Consider the following 18,979-nt stretch of genomic DNA (forward strand, 5'->3'; position numbering starts at 1 on the left):
AATTAGACCTTATTTGAAATTAAAATTTCATAAAAATCATGTATTGGACTGATAGTATTTTAAAGTAAGTATATTTGTGGAAAGGATAAAAATACATATACAGCAGAAGTAAAAAGAAAAAGATTAAAGGTGAGTGAGTCACTGGGAAATCACTAGAGAACAGCCACTCATACTGATAAATATAAATTAGGTTTTTGTCTTGTAGGAACAGTAATGCAGCMTGGAAGTGGCAGAACACGTGCCAGGGACACATTGGCCCTTATTTATAGGCCTGCAGCAGCTGGGTCTTTTCTGGGCATATGCTTGATGGCATAATGTCTGTGATACACAATCTGAAACCTGAACAGGGCTAGCAGATTGTTTATCAGTAGGAATGAAATTGCTTCTAAAATACCTATATGGCCATTGCAAAGAGTTATTATCYACAATTGTGAAATAATGTGCCATAATATGACTACATCTTCAAAATCTACATAATGTTGAGTTAGGCCTTTTTTGCCAGGTTTCTAGCTGCTCTTGCTTCTTCCTTCTATGTACTCTTGCTTTCCTTTTAAGAATCCAACTGAATTATATGCTTAAGGGCTGAGAAACAAGCAGTATATGCAAATCCATGTTTGTATGAGCTATGAATAAAATAATAAAGGCTCAGAAGGCACCTAATCTGAACTGACACCCTGACAAGAAGAAAGAATTTGTACTTGACAGAAAACTTTTCATTCTGTCAATATCCTTTCCTATAAAAACCAGGCCACTTGAAGTTTATTACTTCCCTGGAACATGAGACAACATGACAACATACCAGAGTCACACATTACYTTGCTCTCAAAGGAGAAATAATCTGGGAAACATAAAGCAATGTACATGCCACCTTTAGAAATATTTTTTTYATTTATATAGACAGTGAAGAACTGGTATTAAATTCTGACATACCCCAAGAGATCCAGCAGGGCAYTGTGCTCTCCCCTGGCTTGCTGCAGGCCAGAAAATCCAGGTGGCTTTTCCATCACAGTAAGATAAATTCTGCCCAGCTGAAGAGTCCTATGATACTTTATTGATGAAACTTTGGAGAGTTATTGATCTTACATGCTCCATGAGACCAAAGCTGATGGTTATCCTGAGAGTGAGCTATGAGTATTGTATTTATCTCATTTACATCATAGAATCATAGAATTATGGAATGTTTTTGGTTGGAAGGTACCTTTAAAGGTCATCTAGTCCAAACCCCAACTAAGGAGAGGGGTATCTTAAACTAGACCAGGTTGCTCAGAGCCCCTTGATGGGGCATCTACCTCCTYCCTGGGCAAACTATTCCAGWGTTTAACCATCCTCACTGYAAAAAATTTCMTTCCTTACATCTAGTCTGTATGTATTTGCATCAAACATACTTCTTAACATTTGTAAACAGACTGATGTATAACCTTGTTGGATTGGGACACTTCACACTGAAATATTAATGATAAGTAACTGAAGGTTGCTGAAAGTAATCAATAATTTAAGAAGTCCTGACCAGTGACTGAAGATAATTAGAACAGTTTTTTGACATGCATCAAGGTGGCAGGGTAAATGCTTGAATTTGAAGGGTATTGTGCAAGTTTGCCAAAAGAGWGTACTAAGCAAAAACAATTGAAAGTATTGCCTATGTCACAGTAACCCAAAACCTCAAGTGAATGGTGAAATATTTATTTTTGACTGCTTTTCTAGTCAAAGATATCAGGACTACTACTATAATTTATGGATAGTAAAAAYATGTTTATCTATTACTAATAATTTAACCAAAGAAAGTTTTATAGCATTGTGCAATTAAGAATAATTTTTCATGAGTCAAACTGTGATAAATGTTCATTGTTATGACATGGCTAGAAACACGTGAATGTGTAATTTGTCATGGAACATATAATATGTTCATGATATCTTACAGAATTTGGAAAATCACCAATAACCTCATTTAAGGGTAATGACACTGGAGGATCTACACTGGTCTGCACGAAGTATTTATAGTGCAGATTTTAAAAGAGAGTGCTCTTTTACCCTTTCACAAATATCTGAAATTGTGGGTTTGCTGTTGTAAGAAGAATATACGTACAGAGTTACCTGAAGTTATTATTTCCCTTCAGCACCTAAAGCAGYCTCTGTAAGTTTCAGTAACCCTTCCACAAAGCTGAGGAAAACATACATTTAAAAAAGCATGCTAGAATTGCTGTCCTGTGTATTAAGTCAGAAATATAAATACGATGTGTAGTTTTTTGGAAACCACTCAATATATAGATCTGCTTTTCAAACATTATGTATGAAAAAAATAGCATTATTTATATAAAACCCCAAATAAAAGTGTATTTTCTCCTTTTCCAATGCATACKTTCATATATTCAGTTTAGGATTTAGAAGTTCATAGAAAAACTCTGCAGACATCTGTCCCTGAAAGCTAAAGGTTCTTAAAAAGCCTTACAACACAAAACTCACTAATACAGCCTAAACTATAAATGTCTGAAGACACAGGCARATTGTGAGCATAATGAATGCAGTGCCAACCTCAGCAGCAGAAACATGTCACTAGATTTTATGCAGTGTTTTCATAATTCYAACTGGCAGATATTCAGCATTTCAAATGAAGTTAGATTGCTGTAGTCATGTTACATGCTTTCCCATGCATTCAACACTCAGGCCATGAAAAAGAGCAGATGCTTCCTCTAATAAATAACTCACTAACACAGAATATACTAAGAGTGTACATAATCTGGTTTATGCAAATTCTAGTGGCTGTGTGTGGCAATGGTGCATATATAGTAAGTGGTTTAATAAATGATTCTTAGTCTAGATGAGAAAAATACAGTTATAAACTAGAAAGCAATTTCCAGTTTAAATATCCTCCTTTTTTTCTATTCTTTTCATGAGAGATGTTAATAAAAAAAAATCATGTGTGTTTTGAATATCAAGCTATGGGAAAATGCCTCTTTAAAACAGAGGCTATTATATTAAAAAAAGATAAAATGAGCTGAAATCCAAGCTCCATGGAAACAATACTTCTCTGCAAGATACTTATGCTGTAATGCATAGATTTTAAACAYTGACACACAGTTCCAATTGAAGCAGCAAACGTGAATAACTCCTCACATCATAAGGGCAGAAATCATGGAAAATGTTAGACACTAAGAAACCTTAMAGTGAAGTCAGTATTTGACAGCAAATGCAAAAAAACAATTAACATAATACTCTATATTAAGCAGACCCACATTTATCACATTTTATAGCCTAATTTCTATCAATCACTRTGCCAGTAAATGAAAAATATATGTATTGCTGTGAAGGGGAGAGAGAAACTGAATCCACCTAAGTAAATAGTGAGGCAAAACACCATAGCTGCATGAATTGTAATCCCAGAGCTGTAAACTGGCTTGACTGGAGGGCAGAGAACATCACTAAAATGAGACATTATGGAASACATTTTCTTTGAAAAGAAAGCTTTAACACCAAAGTGTGTTAAACTATTATCTATTACAAATAATCTATGCCTTTTTTGAAAACATTCTGTATCTGCCTATGCATCTTGTTCTGAAGTTAAGTAAATACTTGGATAAATTTGCCCAATAGAGACCAATTAATTGATACCGCATACAACAGATTTGATAGAAGCTACAAATAAACATCTGCTATTTCAGGAAAGAAAAGTTCAAAAGTTCAGAAAGTTTAAAAGTTTTTGACACTGAAGAAATAAAAATTTAAGTACATTGGCTATAAAAGTTATTATTACAATAAGACTCCCTTAAAAGAAATCTCTCCTACACATGCTCCCACAGTAAAACAAAGAGAACAAGAAAGATGTWTTACAAAATATTAAAGTTATGGAGAGTCGTATTACCAAAATGAAAAAACGTTGTTGTGAATCATACAACACAACACAGTTATACAACTGAAGAGGAAAGTGAGATACAAAATCAACAGAAAAAGAGTTTGAAATTGTTCTTTAAAGATCCCATGAGCTTGCAAAGTTYGTAAAAGTTAATACTTCCTAATTAAATAGTACGAAATAAACTTTACAGGTATTTCAGCAGTCTGAAAGCTAAGCCTAACAGTAAGTGACAATTGGAGGGAAAGTAAATTCATACTCTAAGTTAGAATTGGTGCTCAGAAACAGTAAAACAGGTTATTCCATGACAACTGGGGAAATACGCACACTAGCACTACACACAAGTTAAGAGAATACTGCTGTATCTCCTATGTTCTTAAAGAACATAGTCATTTTCTATTTCATACCATASTTCAGAACATTCTAAATGGGTCCCTAGGAACTCTGCTGTTTCTGGGCCAAAAATGTGCCAAAGCCCRCTAACATTCATAACATGGATATTTAATTTTATGGATACAAAAAGCTCCATTGTTCAGCACTATCTCATGCCTATAACCTTRGCAATTTTATGAGGGCTGATGTAGCCATGTTGAACCTCAGTAGCTAAGATGGAAATACAAGGACAATACATGAACATAATTACTTAATTCACTTCTGATCACTGAAGGAAAACCATTCCACTAATAAACATGCTATTTCCGTATGGCTCTTTAAACCAGAAATCYCACTGTTTTATGTCAAAGCTCTACTGCTTTAATTGTAACTATGATGATTTCTGTGGTATGACAATTTTCTTATTCACTGCAAATTCTCAGCTCCAGCTTTTGTAAAATGAAAACAGAATGTGAAGATCATATAAAATTAAATGGATAAGGATTATAAGGGATCTTAAATCACATTTTCAAGACAATTTGAACTTAAAAGATTTTCTATAGGTTCACTGCAAGATTTCAGTTTTGGAACAGCTACCCCAAAATTATCTGTCTATTTAACAAGAATTAAGGCGTCTTGATCCAGGTTTGCAGTCACATGGTCTGTATGGATTATTTTTACTACAGGTATTCTCTGTTAACACTCTGTGACCTTCCTTCATATGCAAACAAACTACTGTGTCAATGTTTCACAAAAACAAGATGGTAAAATGTTATCACACAAAACTCCATCCCTAATGATCCTACTGTTCTGGGTTCTGATTCAACTATTTCCTTATATTTCTTCAAATTATTAACTCAACTTCAAAACAACAATGTAAATGCTAAAACTTAACAAACACTCAAGTAATTTGCAAACTCAAGATCCTTTCATGATTTCATGATGAGGAAGCAGTGTTTGTGAGTAAAAGAAATTTGCTACTCAATGCCTGGATGTCACATGAAACCACCTAAAGMCAGACACAGGAAATGCTTGGCAGTGGATCTCTCATTCTGGGTTGAAGATGAGATTCTAGCTACCTAAAAACCAAACTGTGGTGTGTGCACAGCTCTGCCTTGATCTTACAGTCCTGATGGGAAATTACTGTCCGTGGGAGAAAGATGTCAAGATTGCACTCCTTAAGAGGCAGCTCAAGAACTGCTCATGAACCTTGCAACAGAACATTTTTGCATTCAAAGGAGAAAAAAAATATACACTCAATCTGCCCACTTTGGAAGTGGGCAGAAAGGAGTGAAGGAAAGCCTTCTGCTTTGTCAGCTGCGTACACTTTSTAAGTGCCCTGGTATTTAATTTGCACCCAAATCCAGCTGAAAAACTAGGCATGTGGGCAAACACATCCCTCTACTTCATGTCTCACACAGGCTGGCTCACTGTGGCTTCCTGTCCCACAGAAAAGAGCAATCAGTCCAGCATCTTCAGATAGGTTCACATTCCCTACTGTACGAGGAGCAAACGCATCCAGATGGGTTTCTGAAGGAACTTTCTCCTGCCAGTATTTATTTTTCACAATACAAAACCACTAACTCCATAAGACCAGTCTGAACAAGGCAGAATTTAATCACCTGTCCATATACAAACAGATTACAACAAAAAAAAAAAGCTTTAAGTGTATATAGAACTGCCATGTGTATACAGAATCTGCTAATCATAAAAGCTCATTAGGGACAAACCTAGTGGTTTGTAAGTACTTAGACCATTAGGTTAGAACATTGTCTAAGAGTTACAGACTCAATTTTGCTAAATTCAAAATTAGRTAGATATAAATAGGACTGAACATTGCTTCTTTTTCACAGTATAAAATATTGTGAAACAAAAACTAGGATGCTATAAAATTATAGCACCTCCAAAAATAATGTAGTTGGGTTGATACGTCAATTTATTAATTTACCTCAATGTAAATCTTCACACTTACATCTTCTATCTTGAAAAACTGCAAAATGCCTGGCAGACTGTTTGTACAGAGACATATTTATAACACGGTTTTTTAAAAAACTCTATCTCCCCCTTTTGCCAAAGGAACACAACTRTTCTCCATACTATTAGGAGTATTACTGTTTCCTCTTTTTATTATAGTATATTTCATGAAACAATACTGCTTATTGCATCTGGAAAGTTAAGAGACCATCTGCATTCTACAGCAATACATATGATTAAAACCCTTCTAGATAGAAAAACATAAAACATGAGATTCCCATTTCCTAGCTGAATTGCCTCTCTGAGACACCTTAAAGTAAAAAGAAGCATTTCACTATAATTGGTAGATCACATTTTCTATCAAAAACAAGTCCAAAATACTTTTTCATCAAAAAGACTACATGAGACAAAAAGACTACATGAGACAATGTAGTCTTACGTATTTCCATTTGATATCTCAAATACGGATTCCCCCAACTTCAGTTTCATTTTATTTTACATCCAGCTCATGAGTTCTTCTTAATTACATGTTTCAAGCAGTGAAAAAAAAATGGTAACAATTGGTTTGGGATTTAAAAAAACTGTTAGTCTCAGACCAGTTTTGAATTCTGGTGAAAATATAAGGTATCTTTATATAAAGTTCCAATCGCRTGGAAACCCAAGTGGGATTGAGCACATTAATGCTTACGCTTAAGAAATCGGTTGATTAAAGATCTATCTCATCTTCAGACTCAGTATAATGCACCTCYAAAAATAATGTAGTTGGGTTGATACTGTCAATTTATTAATTTACCTCAATGTAAATCTTCACACTTACATCTTCTATCTTGAAAAACTGCAAAATGCCTGGCAGACTGTTTGTACAGTTTTTACCAATATTAAAATTTTCAGTAAAAAACAACCACCAGACATGACTTTAAACTGAAGGCATGCAATTCCTTTTGCATAGCAAGAGAGGATTCACAGTGACGACCAGAGAGTTTTACTTTTTAAAAGTTCAGCTGTGAGTCAGATCTTTTCTTCAGAAAAAAATCAAGTCTATATATTTAACAGACTTGTCATGGACTTAGTCTATGAAGCCATGATTTTCCATACTATCAAAACTGAAGTGTAAAAAAAAATTATCACTCACAGTGGGAGTAGTTGCTTGTATTGGTTCCAGTGTTAACTTGGTTCCCAAATATATTTTTATCATCATTAAAAATAAACAAAACAAAATAGAAAATACATTTTTAGGCTCAAAAAAGTCCCAAAATGTCAAGTGWCTTTAAATAGCCCTTCACAGAAATATAACTTGACGCAAAGCTTGACCTCATCATCAATCAGTGTAGCATTCCATGTAGTAATCACTATGCCCAATTTGGTCARATTAATAAGGAATTTCTCCATATATTTTCAAGTTTCACTATATTGCTTTAATATTTCTGTTAGGAAGCAGCTGAAGTTCAAACATGAAGTTTTCAACACAAAGTAGAATTTCTTGTGTATACAAAACTAATTGCTATGGTTTATTCCTATCCATTCACTGTGCAATTCAATTTGATTTTTTTTCCAATTTTCTCATAATTTGACAGGCAGCACTGAAAGCAAAAACATTCCACAGAAGTGTGTCTTCTGGTTACCACTAAATTGCAAACCACAAAACAACAAAATGCAATATACTTATGCTATATAAGATCTTCCCAGATTATCATTGKGACATGTTAGGTATGTGACCATGTTCAATTCAACATGAATTTTTACATTAATTTGAGTATCATTAATAGGAGTTAAATTTCATCTTGTAAACCACTACAGTCATAAATATTTCAGACTATTTTCTGACATGTATCAACAATTCCAGTACAATTCGACATTTCTCTCCTTTCTCTCTCATCCCATTTGGTTTTGCTGTTTCATGATCATACAAGAGACAACTCATCCCAGCAGTGAGCCGATTTACACAGTGCAGGACAGGGATAGCCACACTTTCACAGTCATTTCCAAACTGCAGTCAGTCCTAAATTTTTTAAGAAATTATCTCATCTGAGGTCACATAGCTTTACAGAGAATTATAGAATATATATGTTAACAATGATACGAAGGAGATCTCTGAAGTCATCTCACCAAACTCGCAGTTGAAGCAGAGCTAATTTAACCATTAGGTTTCCTGAAGCTTGACCAGTCAATTCTGAAAATACCTAAGGAGAAACAGATCACAGCTTCTCTGGTCATATTACATACCTATGCAGTGGTGCCCAGATCACACAACTCACACAGTAAAGCATCTGCCACAAGACACCTGCAGTCCATGGGCAACTGCAGATTTCCACTGGAAATTAAGAAGCTACATATGCAAAACATACCACACGGAAGAACAAAATGTTCAGTTCTTTCCTTAAAATACCATCAGAAAATAGAGCTTAGCACTAAAGCCACAATTTTTACAATATACCTATTTTCTATCACTGTTCAGCAGGGTACAATCATCACCTGCTGATTCTTTCTAGGCAGAATACATATTGCACTTTTCAGTCGCTGTTACAGCATGTGGGTGGTGTGTTCCTGAAATTACTAATAAGATTTAAGTTTACTGTAAAAGAGACAACACTGCAAATCAAGAGTTTAACAGAATTTTTTTTTATGGGCCGTAGAGCTTTCCATGTTACTCCCATTCAAGTAAACTCGTCATTTAATCCACTAAATCAGGAAGAAAAATGTGTGTTTCAACTGAAGGTTAGAAACTATAGGAAAATATTATAAATAATATAACAATCTTACTCTTGCTATCCATACTCATGTTCATTTTAGGCTAAAGCTTTCTCTACTATGTTTATATCATCACCAAACAAAGATGACAGGTTTCCTCCCCTGTAACACAGAAATTACATAATGCCACAAGACTTTCTGTTTCTAATTGTGGAGAACATCAACACCAAGTAAGATCAGCCAAATCTGCTTCTTTACCAGTCCAGCCTGAAATGTACTTTCACTAAATGCACTGAAAGGTAAAGTTATTAAGGGATTGAAGAACCAAGCTGAAMAGCTCTAGCCATTATTGTTTAATTAAAAATATGTTCTTTGCTTTTCTCTGTTTTTTTAAAAAACAAAAGAGAATACTCCCTCTTTAATACTACCTCCCCTGCACCTTAATAGTTAAAAAAATTAGTATAACATTTCCACTGAGCTTAAAATCTAAGACAATTTTTTGAGACGACCAAAATTAGGAGTTCAAACTGAAAGAATATGTTAAAATGAAGACAAATAATGCCAAATAAAATTCCCAATATTAAAATTCTTCAGAGAGAGACATCATAGAGTCATGCTGCATCTCTCCAGAGAGTGTCAGTACAGAGGACTGTATAGGAATAGACTTGATCTTTGTGTGAAAATTGAGTTAGCTCCTTATTTAATTACCCCATTCAGCTCTCATGTATCCAAAAATTTCTTTGAAAATGTAAACATAATTGAAACATAATAATTTTTAATGTCAGGCTTTCTAAGGAACCTTAACTAGCTTCTAAAATACMAACAGTATACAACATTTCTTCCCACTAAAAATTTCTTTTTAAAATTTACAAAAATAAGTACAGACAGATAAAATTATCTTCTGGAAGGCAGACATGACATACATAACTCTATTAACTGATGCATCAAACTACAAGTTTTAAATAATCCTACCATAGCCTGTTTTGATAAAGAAACCGTGTTATATACAGTTCATCTCCTTAAAAATGTACTTAGGAGTCCACTTTTTCTTCCCTCCATCTAAATAAAAAGACACTTTGGGGTGAAAATCCCTTCCACAGGAGAACCTGTGACAAAGTTGCTCAAGTTCTTACCTCTAGGAATCCTATATAAGCAGAACGTTGATCAGTCTTAAAAGAAAACGTCCAAGGTCTCCCAAAAGTTCATTCCCTCTTCAAAGATGATAATTTGAAACTAAGCTAAAAACATACTATTTAACTATTTCAGTAAATTTTCCATGTATTTTTTTGAAGACCCATGCTTCCTTGCAACTGGCAACATGAAAATTTAAGAGCTTTGAAATCAAAGTTCAATTTTTCCATAGCAGCTGCATTGCTCTTTTTACAGACATTATTTTAATTTTGTAACAGTTAGAGAAATGAAGTGTTCCGGATTCTTGTCATGTCAAACACAGGGAATAACTGCCAGAATTTTGAAGTTATAAGTATGACAATTCAAGACACAGTCCAGTCGACCTGACCCAGCAGCATCCTAAACRGGACAGAGCTAAACCTGCCTTATCTCACAATTACTTTATATSATAATTATAAAACAAATTCTGGCATGACTGTCAAAATTAAGGTGTGTGAACTGCTTGCTTCAAAGTGATAATAATGGAGGGATCATACAGGACTCTGCAGCACTCATCTCTGACWTTGCAGACTATTTATCTCTCTACATCAGGCCCTGTTTGCCCCTTAGCAGAGAAATATTCAGGCTATGCCATCCATGAAAAAGAAAATGGAATGATATACATACATTCAGAGTATGCTACTTTATTCTCAAGAAAATGGGAATATGCATGGGGCTACTGATAAACTTGGTAAAATAAATGTATCAGGAGCTAAATAGTGAAACAACCTGCACTGCTGAATTGATGATTAAGAACAAGAAACAATTCTATTGCTGAAAAATGAGTGTTCTACCACATTCCTCACTTCTTCCTTACCTAGCACCCCTTAACCAACTGATAGAGTGAACAAACACCCTCAACCAAAATTATATTTTTTCAAATTGCTTTCCACTATTTTACCAAAATGACACAATGTTGGGAGGAGTAGCCGATACTCCAGAGGGCTGTGCCACCCTTCAGAGGGACCTTGAAGGTCCTTCAGAGAAGCGTCTGAAGTTCACAAAAATGTGCATCAGTTTTAGCAAGGATGGAATTTCTGCCCCAAACCAGAGATTAACTCCAGAACAAAGCAACAGCCCCAAATTTTAACCTTAAATTATAACTTACAAATGGAATACACTCTCTGCTAAAATAAGAAGAGATGGCTATATTTCAGTCTCCAAAAATGCAGCTGCATTCTGTATTCTAAAACCCTGAAGTTTTTACTAGACACAAAGATTTTTCCATAAAGTTCTCCCAATACTTAACCAATTTTGAGACTGTTAAAGASAGTTGTTTGTACTGTAAAGAGAGTACCTATAGTACTGCTACGCTAAGTTTTAAAAGATGTAACAACTTCCACAGAACTTTCTATCATAGCCCTTTGTAAAATGACACCTCCCAGCACAGTACAGATAGCAAYGACACACTGCATGCCAGAAGTATTTCCAGACAGACTTTTTTCCCTAACTGCAATAAAGAAACAAAGTTTGTCAAAGAGACTACTGCCCTCTCATTTGGCATACTGAAAACTATTAGCTCACTAGGTCACAGATGGATGGTTTCATGATCTCACCTAAAACTCAATTTCATGTTATCATTGTGCCTCCGTCTGTGYAGAGAAAGCAAGAATCAATCTTTATGTTTGTTCACCTTTGATATGCAAACACAATATATTTATGTAATTGTAAAATCTACTTTTAAATAAAGGAGAAGTGTAAAAATGAGCTTGTTTGTGTTCAAGTGTAATTGAGAGACCCTTTTCCCTATTTTAGGACCTTTAGGAGAGCATGGATTTCAAGACATCATGTCAAGTACCRTTATCTCACTGTTTCTTCATGATGAAGTCTGCACTTTCTGGTATGTTAGTGCACTGACATTAGTATCAGAGACGTTTTTTTGCTTCTGATGCTGTTGCACATAATATTTATTATAATTTGTTAGACCAATTCAAGATTCTGTTCTTAATGCAAAAATATATATATGCTTTTTGTTTTCAGTCCCTTAGAAATTCCTGCTGCATTCTGAAGTAAATGTGAAACATCCAACAGATTAGCTAACAGCTTGAAAGACTGCATATGGTGATGGCAACGCTTTATAAAAACCAGTAAYTGGTTTTTAATTTGGAGATTTTTCACTACCTAGTTTATTTCCTGTCTCCTACAAAAGGAAATCAACAAAAGACCTAAACTACCTCTGTATTCAATTTTTATGGATAGAAACAATCTAGAAAGACAATCTGTTATATCATGAGCAAAAGCATAATAAGTATACTCTTTTTTGTATTCATAATAAAAAATCTTACTGTATCATAAATCTGAGCTTAAAAGTTAAGCATAATGAATACAACTAATGTGGGAATCACTATCTTAAAACTTACACTGTTGCTGAAACAAATCTCTCTTTATAAAGACAAAAGACATACGAACAAACCAAACTAACTTGATTCCTCTTTTCAAAGGCATTCCTCAATATTATAGCACCCTTTATGCATACCTTACATAAAAAAACAGAACAAGGGCAAGAATGGCATTTTCTAGAATCAGGGAAACAAAATGGCATGTACATYTATCATAGGAAAGTTTAACAATAATTAAACCATAGGCAATATTTAAATAAGAAAAGTTCAAGAAATATGTTTTGAAACAAATGCTTAAAAATCCGGACTTAGTAACTATAGCACTCCTATTGAAAATCAAGATAATTCCAACAACTCTTCAGTTTGCCAAATATCTAAAATGATGGATAGTATGAAGTAGGAAACAGCTACAGAAAGGGGAAAGGAATATAAGGGCTCCTTATCAAGAGACAGGGCAGTGCTCATTGTTATTCAAGCACATTAGCTGCCGTATCCTGTTTCCATTGACTGCAGGGAAGGCTTCAGCATTGACTTCAAACAGGTGCAAGTCCCATGAGACTTAAGGGGAATAAAACGTACAGTCAGGGTATGAAAGCAACAGTGTATGAAGTGTGGTGAGACAGGATATGTAACTCCAATGTGGTACACAAGAATCTGACAAAGCTATTTAAATGCAGTGCCAAGTAAGGATGCAACTGAAAAAAACAGACATTTCTAAACAGAAATTTGGCAAGTCTTCATTCAATGYTACAAAAAAAGTGCAGGAAAAATGTTACAGAAGTGAGAGTGCTAAATTATAGTGGGGGGAGAGAACAAGGGAGACCCAGAGACAGCAATAAGCATCATCCTGTTCTGAAGCAATACAATAACACTTGTTCAGGACACAGCTGCTGGAAWGTTTTGGTAGATACTACAGACTAGTCTGCTCCAAGAATTGCTGGGACTTAGATCCAAATATATTACCCACTTCTAGTTATTCTTTTCTGCATTATGATGAGCATTTGAAATGTTTTGGGGATTWTTTCTTTAACTTACATAATCTTCAAAGAGAAGTCTTAGGCTATATTCTTATATCAGTTGAGTTGTGCATGATGGTCTCAATTAATTCCATAAAGAAAGTAGCTGAGATGTCATTTTATTAATTAGAAGCTGGTCAAAAATAGAGCACTTATCACAAAGGAAACCATCAGCTTCAAAATTTCTTTCCAGATGGACAAGAGAGCTATCCAACACAGCAACTATCTATCTAAAATAAGGATGGTAAACATCAGTCCCCATATTACACTCACATGGATACGTATTATAGCAGGATGACCAAACCTCAACATTTAATTCTGCAACCAGTTTTTGACATTAAAATGAAGAGTGAAAGTAACAATTTTGAAGAGAATCAGGCAAGACTATAAACAACTCTTAGGGTTAAGGATGAGATTAAGCAACTTACTAAGTGTTACATTGAAAGGCGAATCACCTACCTGGGCAAGCATGGGAAAACCGAGGTTTCTGCATCCATTACAAGGTGTCAGTGCCTCCCATAAACCTGAAGGTCCACAAGCATTTTCACCTGTGTCATCATCTTCTTCCTCCCTTGGTGATAAACGCATTGAAGGAGGCCTCTGTGCATAAAGAAACAATACTTTCAAATTAAATACAGTGATATATTGTAAAGAAACTTTTTAATTAATGAACTTAAGAGTGTCCCATTCATAAATTCCAAAAGATAAACTGCTGTTTTAATACACAGTACCTACTCAACTGTTAAACTGCTGTATGAAAATAATACTTTCTAAGGAAGGTGCATATTGAGCTATCTGCATTTATACTTTAAAAATGAATGAGCATAATAATGCACACTGAAAATATTTTTCGTCTTTATTATCAAGACAATGGCAATTTCTACTTCAGTTACTTCCTAATTTTCTGTAATATCATTAAATTTAGGATATTCCACAAAGAATAAATATTAACATTTGCCTAGATGAGTCCAAGGTTTTTGCAGGAAAAAATACTAAATCAATGAAAATATGAGGTTTCAATTTTTGCATTATATTTAYCAATAATTAATGCATTAGCTTATTTTGTAGGCAAAAGATGTATTTCAAAATGACCTGTATTATTTTGCCTCATAGTCTGGAAGGGATGAAAAGTATCAGGAATAGTTATTCACTTACGAGCACTGTGACTTACATATTGATCTGAGTGATAACGGAAAAATGCTCATTTTTGATTAAACCAGTATCCTAATTTTCTATGACAGACAGAAATAGGAAGAGTGGTCAGTTCCCATACATTTATGCTATTTTGCCACACAGTCCATCCCAACTGAATTCCAGTGGCAACTTTTATTAATTTCAGCAGAAGAAGGAGGAAAGGTAACCCAGTAATGAATGATTTTTTTAATTTCTTGTAAAAAAAAAAAGTATTTCAAGTAAAAAAGAATAATTTTTAAATCTTAATTCTTTGCCCATATTTAAACTGGAATACAGAATAGCTSTTCTAGCCTGCTTCACATTTGCTTAAGCAGCCTACCTGACACTCAGATACTAAATGCTATCTTATGAATGCTTCTTTCAGAAGTGGCTGGATTTTTGCTTGATCAGAATAACCCTGTTTGAGACAGTGGCTGACCACAACTCCTAATCTGGTGGTAACATTAACTCTAAAGCACTGCTATGAGGTTCATGTAAAAATCATTTWAAAAACCCCAACACTTAACTGCAGRTTATTTTAGCCAACAGAATGAAGAAACGCATGGAGTCTACTGCAAGGAAAGGAATAGAGAAGTGAAAGAAAAGTAGTGGGGAAAAGAAGTAGAGAACAGCAGCAGTTCTAAAAATGAACACAAGCTGATGGAAACTGTAAGAGAAGCAAAGGCACTGCACAGACAGGCACTAACTCAAATCATGTTATATGGGAGGAACATTTAACTTGACTCTCATGATAACTTTGTAACATAATTCTGGTTGGTGTTCTATTAATTTAAGCAGGGAAAATATTTCTAAATTCTAKCTCAACTCCTGAATCGAAGGTGAGAAACACAATCTATCCCACTCCATTAGTCTGATTCCCCCTCAATCCCTTGCTGCAGACTTCATGAATCTAGCCTTATCTTCTAAAGTTAGGATTTATTTACTTTTTATTTTAAAAGTCAATTTCTAAAATATTCCTAGCATGGTATTTCATTAGGTTATTTTGACACTCTAGTAGTACCACAGAATGTGTTGCCATAACAACCAATATTCTCACAGTGATCATTAAAGGGATTGGGTTAATTCTGCAGAGTGTAGGTCGTGAAGGACTATTATTGCCAGGTATTTGCATAGACAAAGGGAGCAAACTACAGGTCTTTCACCTCTATTTATGACGCCATCTTCCATGGTGCCTGCCCTACACTTGTATTTTAAATCTCAGAATTGCTGTACCAGAGGATAAAGCGCTTCTTGCCCCCTGGAGACAAAAGCAAAGAACTGCAGCAGTGCTCAGCACAGGGAAGCAGATAACAYACATTGTCTGTGACCTTACAAGCCAAAGGAAGCGAATGAAGACAAAAAAGTCATATAAAAATGTCAGTGCACCTTGTAAAGGTAAAAAACACACATATAAGTGAGCAATTTTCAACACAAGTGAAGGGAGATGAAATACAATAGAGTCAACTGACGGGGGATCTTATGAGTATTTAGTCATTACAGGAACAGAGGGAAATAAACCTCCATGCCAAACAATTATTGAATGACAAAAACAAAACACACAGGCAGAATGAAAGCTGTATACTTCTATTAGATGTATTTTATATAAATAGCCTAAGACACAGTGTGAATCACAGGAATTTAATGTCAATATGAATGAGAGGAAGTGGGAAGTACAGTCAGATCTCCTGATAATTCAAAAATGATCAGTCAATGCCAGAGTTCATCAGATATGCTATTGGAATAAACTGACTGGTACTCTCATGCAACTAGACAGCGCAGGTATGAACATGATACAGACTCATTCACAGACACTGCAGATCCGGGTTAGCTCTTGTAATATTTGCCCAGATTTCTGCTACCAATAAAGTGCTAAAAAGAAACTGTTAGGAATAATCTATGTGGAGGGGGTTTCCTTTCTCACCTTCCTTCATCCCTGCTGACAGAAGCTCTGTTCTTCCCATACAATGGGGACAAAGACATATGTGGGAATTACTGCAGGGCAAGAGAGATGCATTTGCAAAGAGGAGGGAAGGAGTTAATAGCTGCAAAAAAGAAAAGGGAGACACAAGTGCCCCAAATTCAATAGACTGGGTTTGCATACCCTGGGGAGAGTGATATGTCTGGAGGAGGCAAATGAGATACAGAAAGATCTACAATCAATTCRCAGACTACAGACTGCCACACAAACCCATAAGACTGCAAACCCAGACCACACAGTTTCCTGTTACTCTCTGACGCCTTCATTCCTTTTCCAGAACTCCCTATTTTTTCTGTTCCGTTGTGTAACTTAATTTTGCCTCCTTAGAGATCCTTTGAACATGAAAATCTAATTCTGTGTGTGCTACTGGGAAGCCCTGAAATAGYCCTGTAGGGAGAGTTTTAGTAAAACCAAAGTTATTTATGCCCACTTCTCAGAAAATAAATAAATGTATAGAGCAGAAGATATTTCTGCCAGCTAAAGAAAAACAGGCACAATTGAGAACCTCTTATTTATGCCTATTTTGAGTTTTAAAAACCCCAATAAATATAGTTTAAAAATGCCATCTAAATCATAGTTACTCAATTAATTTAATGAGACATTATGAAATAGCAAAGTCAATATAAACTGCAATACTAAGCTTCAGTAAGTCCACTTCTGCCTAGGTCAGAGGAGACACAAGTATAAGCAACATATATCCTCACACAAAACAGAAAGAAAACCTTACATGATATTAGATATCATATGCAAAAGGAAAATTTGGTAGAGAAACTGCAAGATATTAATAGAGAATAAAAAGGTTTACTAAAAGTTCTGTTTTTTACTGGAACTGAATTTAAGTATTAGACATTGCTTGTAGTAGTAAGAGGCTAACAAAGTAATCTCTCTGTGTGAAAAAAAAAAAAGAAAGAAAGAAAGAACAATAACAATACAACAGTGAAAGAGTAGTAAGATCTAGGGTAAGGACATTGGACCACTACAACTAGTGGCACATTTTCTTCAGACTCTACTGGGCCTATCATATCACCTCTCATTTTCATACTTAATGAGCATTTAAATAATGTCTTTGAAAATTTAGTATGGAAGCATTTCTCTTCATGTCTCCATCTATATAAAAAGCAAAACTTGCCCACTAAGATACTTTAGATTAAAGGATACTTTATAAAGAGGCTATTTATTCTCTAAAACATGTATGTACACATCACAACAACTTGGAATCTCTACCCCAATCTAAGAGAGCCGGCCAATATTTATTAATAGAGAGAATGATGAATACAGASAGAAAATGCAGAGAAAGTCTGTTCCACTCTTAGAAGTCAATGAAGAGACAGCAGCTTTAATCTTAACTATCACTTTCAGTTACTAAGTTCACAACTCAGCAACTGTATACCATATATAAAGCATATGTAAGTATTTTTATGTATAAGGCCTTCCTTTTAACAGATGGCAACTATTTTCTAACATATAATTTTATTACCTAGTCAAGTTTTCTCTAGGAATACAGTAAATTATACAAGGCTTTCCTTTCAATCCCTCTTTTTCTCAACTTTTAGTGAAGACTGGTCTGCTTTTTGCCTTGACATTTGTAAGCAGCCACTGCTAGGAAAAAATATGTCACAATTCCCTTGTTTCAGAATGCATAGGAGACTTTCCTGTACTAGTCCAGTGAAACCTAAAACCAAACATCAACATCTTCTTGTATCTGTTTTTTTCATGATTATTCTCTGTTTGCAGAACTATTTCACATACCCTTTAAAACAACATCTGCTAGAGGAAGAAGACCATCAGCAAAAAGATACAAAATAATAGGACATTTACCATTTTTATTGCATCATAGCTATGGAGACACAAACATTAACTTATCATTTATCTTTGTAAGAAAACAAGATTTTTAAATGGAGTAGCAAAGATGAAATCCAGAAGGCAATCTCCTTCTGCTTATAGAGGTAGAAAGTAACCAGACATTTGAAAAGCCAAATGCTGCCACTCAGTTTGCAACAATCAGGTCAACAGGAAGTTTCTTCTGTAGAAATAATTTGTCAGATCTCTGTGTGTTTTCTGTCTTTCTAACACAGACATACCTATAACTCTCCTTGGCCCAAAAGACATGTACCTGTGTTGTGAAATAAAAGTAAAAAAACTACAGTTTTGTTATTCAGTATTCTGACATTATGCTAAAAACTAACAGAGCAGGAAACTGCTCCTGGATATCTCCTATAAATTAGGATAAGCAGGTTGATCTTTGTCGTGRCTGTCCCCAGCAGCTGCGGCAGTAAAGCCAGGGACAGCAGAGCTGGGACAATGTTCTATGCTCTCAGTGCTCCCCCTGCTGCTGCCCAGGCTGCTCCCAGGAGAAAATGCCTGAGGTATGCAGAAGACAAAGAAAAAAATAGTATCTGGGCATGAAATAAAACACTAAAAAAAA

General features: G+C 35.0%; 1 protein-coding gene across 2 annotated transcripts in view; it reads right to left on the reverse strand.

Annotated features, from left to right (window-relative positions):
• Positions 1-18,979, reverse strand: part of ANKS1B (ankyrin repeat and sterile alpha motif domain containing 1B) — a 404,590-nt gene that overhangs the window by 293,179 nt on the left and 92,432 nt on the right. For both annotated transcript variants that reach the window (XM_057385963.1, XM_057385955.1), the window contains exon 9: positions 13,863-14,003. In XM_057385963.1, coding sequence (XP_057241946.1) covers positions 13,863-14,003 — 141 coding nt within the window. The remainder of the gene's footprint in view (positions 1-13,862; positions 14,004-18,979) is intronic.

This window comes from Malurus melanocephalus, unplaced genomic scaffold (assembly GCF_030028575.1).
Source record: "Malurus melanocephalus ecotype Western Australia unplaced genomic scaffold, MMel_1.1 scaffold_16, whole genome shotgun sequence".
NCBI classification, from domain to species: Eukaryota; Metazoa; Chordata; class Aves; order Passeriformes; family Maluridae; genus Malurus; species Malurus melanocephalus.